Raw genomic sequence first — 3709 nt, forward strand, 5'->3', positions numbered from 1 at the left:
CATTACGCAAAAGGGAAAAATATAAATATTATATAAATAAATAAATATATATATATATATATATATATATATATATATATATATAAATATATTTTTGTGTAAGGTGCTATATATAATGATTTTAATAATTAAATTTTCTATCTGAATATTTGTATAAACATCTAAAAAAAAAAAAATTGCATAATAAAAAAATAATATATTACATATATATATATTATATATGTGATAGTTTTTTTTTTTTTTATATATATTTTTATTTTTCTATACCAAAAGATAATCATTTGCCCACTATGTTTTATATTTTGTTTTATTTATTCTTTTGAATTGTTATATATATATATATATATATATATATAATATTTTTATGTTCATAACATGAATGAAAAGGAAAAAACCCTTCTACATTTTGTTAAGAATATTAATAATGTTGGTAGAAGAAAAGTTATAAAAAAGAACTTGTTATTATTAGGTTATGGAAATATAAATAAATACTCATTTAATCAAAATGATAAAATATCCACACACCATTCTTTTTTAGATTTGGAAAAATTATGTAAAAATAAATATGTAAAATCAATTTTATACCAAAAAGCTAGCTCTGTTTTATTGACGAACCTGAACAAGTCATGTAACTTTTTGAATGAGAAATGGAATGAAAATTTTATGAATTGTGTTAAAAAATCGTTATTTTATAATCCGTTAAATATAATGACTTTATTTAATTTAATATATTATTATAACATAAAGATGGATGTAAAGAATAGCTTATTCTATTCATATTTATTACATATTATACTTATGAAAATATGGAAAAAAGGTTTTTATAGGACAAATATAGCTAGCCAAAATAATAAAAAAAAAAAATTATATACAAAAAAAAATGTGCATAAAAAAAAAAATGTGCATAAAAAAACAAATGTGGATAAAAAAAAAAATGTGGATAAAAAAACAAATGTGGATAAAAAAACAAATGTGGATAAAAAAAAAAATATGGATACACAAAAAAATGTGGATACACAAAAAAATGTGGGTACACAAAAAAATGTGGGTACAAAAAAACATTTGGATACATATAATAACATATGTATAAATAAAAATACCCTAAGATATATTCTTTTTTCATTATATAATAATAAGTGTAGAGGAAAATGTTTAAAAGATTATTACAAAATAAATTTAATAAAAAGCATAATAAATAGATGGGGAATTATTCCATTTATTAATGACAAATTGTTACTTATCTTAATGTTAGAGAATTTACAATTTTTATATTCGAATAATTATAAATTGGTCTCTGTACAAAAGGTTATATATTATACAAACCTCACATTAAATATATTAAGATTAAATAAAATATATAATTATATAAAAGGAAATTATCTTTTTCTAACTACAAATATGTACCTTATAAAAGCACACTGCCTTCTTATGTTAAATTGTATTGATAAAGTTAAAAAAAATAAAAATAAAATTGAACATTCAAAGCAACAAAAGGAATTTCATAATAATCATATGAATGAATATTTATTATACCAAGAAGATACAGATAATAAAAATAATTATATGTTTAATTATGATGATATTTTAAGTGATCGTAATCATGAAAAGGATATATACAATATGGTTGAATTAAATCACAAAGAAATAGAACAAATGTTGCATGAACTGTTCAGGAATAATATAAAATTAGAAAATGAAGAGATAACAACACAATTAACGAAAAATGTAAAAGATAAAAAATATATGAATGGAAAGAATATAGAAAATATTTTTAATTTAATGGATATAAATAATATTGAGTATTATGAGAAAAGATTTATATCTTTTTTAATAAATGAGAAAGATATAAATAAAGAAGTGTGTAAAATGAATGATTATTTTGTACATCCATATGTTAATGTAAAAAATACTTTAAGTATTTTAAATGAATGTATACAATTTTGTTTAAATAATCGTAAGTATAAATTTTTATCTCAATTTTTTATATGGAGGGCTCGTATATTTTTTCATTTAGCAAAATTTCATAAATATGTTTTATCGGATTGTTGTAAGGCTTCCCTATTTAATATATATGCAAGTGCACATTTAAGTGATGAGACGATTGAACGAGAAAAAAAAAATTACAGCAACATCATAATCAAAAACAACATCAATAATAATAATAATAATAATAATAATGATAATATTTGTGTTAGCGATAGCTGTAGTAATCATAATTATAATCATAATCTTTATAATTTTTATAACCATCAGGATATCTACTCTTGTTATAATTTAATGATTACCTCTTTAAAAAAAATGAACAAACTTCATCCTTTCGATTTATACATAGCTTATATGGTAAATAAAAATACAGATAAATTAAAAAACATGTCAATTCAAAAAAATAATTATTCTCAACACCCAAAAAAAGAAACCTTCATAAATGAAAGAAAACATCAATATGCATGGTCCCGATCTTATGAAGATCAAATTGTTTTAAATTTCATTAAACAAAATAAAAAGAAAATACCTTTTATTATTTAAAGAAAAGAAAAAAATATATCTATTCGTCCTATTTTTTATTTATTTTGTTATAATTATATTTTTTATTTTATTTTATTTTATTTAATTTAATTTAAATTAATTTAATTTTTTTTTTTTTTTTTTTTTTTTTTTTTTTTTTTTTTGTGTATTTGTACAAATATATATATATATATATATATAAAATATATACATTTTGTATTTTATAATAATTGTTACATGTATATAAATATAAATATGAATAATATTTCTAAGAATGAACAAAAAATACATTTTATAATATTCATATATTTATTTACTGTTATCTTTTTTTTTTTTTTAGTATACTATATTTTATAATATTTGATTGTTACTTATTATATATATATTATACATATATATGTTATGTTCTTTGTTTTTATAATATTGAAATAATTAAGAATAATACATATTTAATATGTTTATTTTATATTTTTTATGTCATAAAAAAAAATAGCAACATATAATAATAATTTTATTTAGGTGTTTATAAAATTTGATGTTTTTATATTTTATAACTTTTTTTTTTTTTTTTTTTTTTTAAATTGTTATATATAAATAAATAGAAATATTGACAATATATATTATATATATATATTTATATATATATGTATGTATGTTCTCATGATTAATTGAACGGTATAATAATATAAGATATGAAAAAAATTGAAAAACGCTATCGTATTTATATTACGTTTTATTAATGAATAATTAATTATTACATATATATATATATTTGTTACAATAAATATAAATAAAAAAATGCCAGTATCACATCATGAAGGTTGTGGCTGTAAAAACTCTGATGAAGTTTTAAAGGGTGGAGAGTTTTTATTAAAATATATAAATATAGATAAAGTTACAGCACTAAACGAAAAGGTAATACTTTGAAGCACACACATATATTTATATATATATATATTATATGTACAATGTTATTATAATTTTTTATATTGTTCTTATATATTGTTATTTCTTTTCTTCATTAATACAGACACATGGGTCATGCAGAAAAATTCTTAAATCCTATGATAACAGATTGTCTCCTGATAACTGTGAAAGTGATGTTGATCACGAATTGGTAAGAACAAAACATTAAAAAAATAAAAATATATACTTTTTTTTAAAGATAATTAACATGTATATATTTATAAATATCAAAAAAAAA

The 3709-nt window shown here is 17.8% G+C and overlaps 2 protein-coding genes across 3 annotated transcripts in view; both read left to right on the plus strand.

The window, feature by feature from the left end:
- Positions 1-375: 375 nt before the first annotated feature.
- On the plus strand, positions 376-2526 carry PRSY57_1328900 (hypothetical protein; the record flags this gene model as incomplete). The annotated part of the gene is made up of 1 exon (XM_012909224.2): positions 376-2526. The coding sequence occupies one exon, from the start codon at positions 376-378 to the stop codon at positions 2524-2526; it is 2151 nt and encodes a 716-aa protein (XP_012764678.2).
- A 777-nt stretch (positions 2527-3303) lies between these two features.
- PRSY57_1329000 (thioredoxin, putative) overlaps positions 3304-3709 on the plus strand; it is a gene marked incomplete at both ends in the record, with an annotated part of 2011 nt that continues 1605 nt past the window's right edge. For both annotated transcript variants that reach the window (XM_012909225.2, XM_020115181.1), the window contains 2 exons: positions 3304-3420; positions 3536-3622. In XM_012909225.2, the coding sequence (XP_012764679.1) occupies positions 3304-3420; positions 3536-3622 (204 nt within the window). The remainder of the gene's footprint in view (positions 3421-3535; positions 3623-3709) is intronic.

Source organism: Plasmodium reichenowi, chromosome 13 (genome assembly GCF_001601855.1).
Source record: "Plasmodium reichenowi strain SY57 chromosome 13, whole genome shotgun sequence".
In the NCBI taxonomy this organism is placed as follows: domain Eukaryota; phylum Apicomplexa; class Aconoidasida; order Haemosporida; family Plasmodiidae; genus Plasmodium; species Plasmodium reichenowi.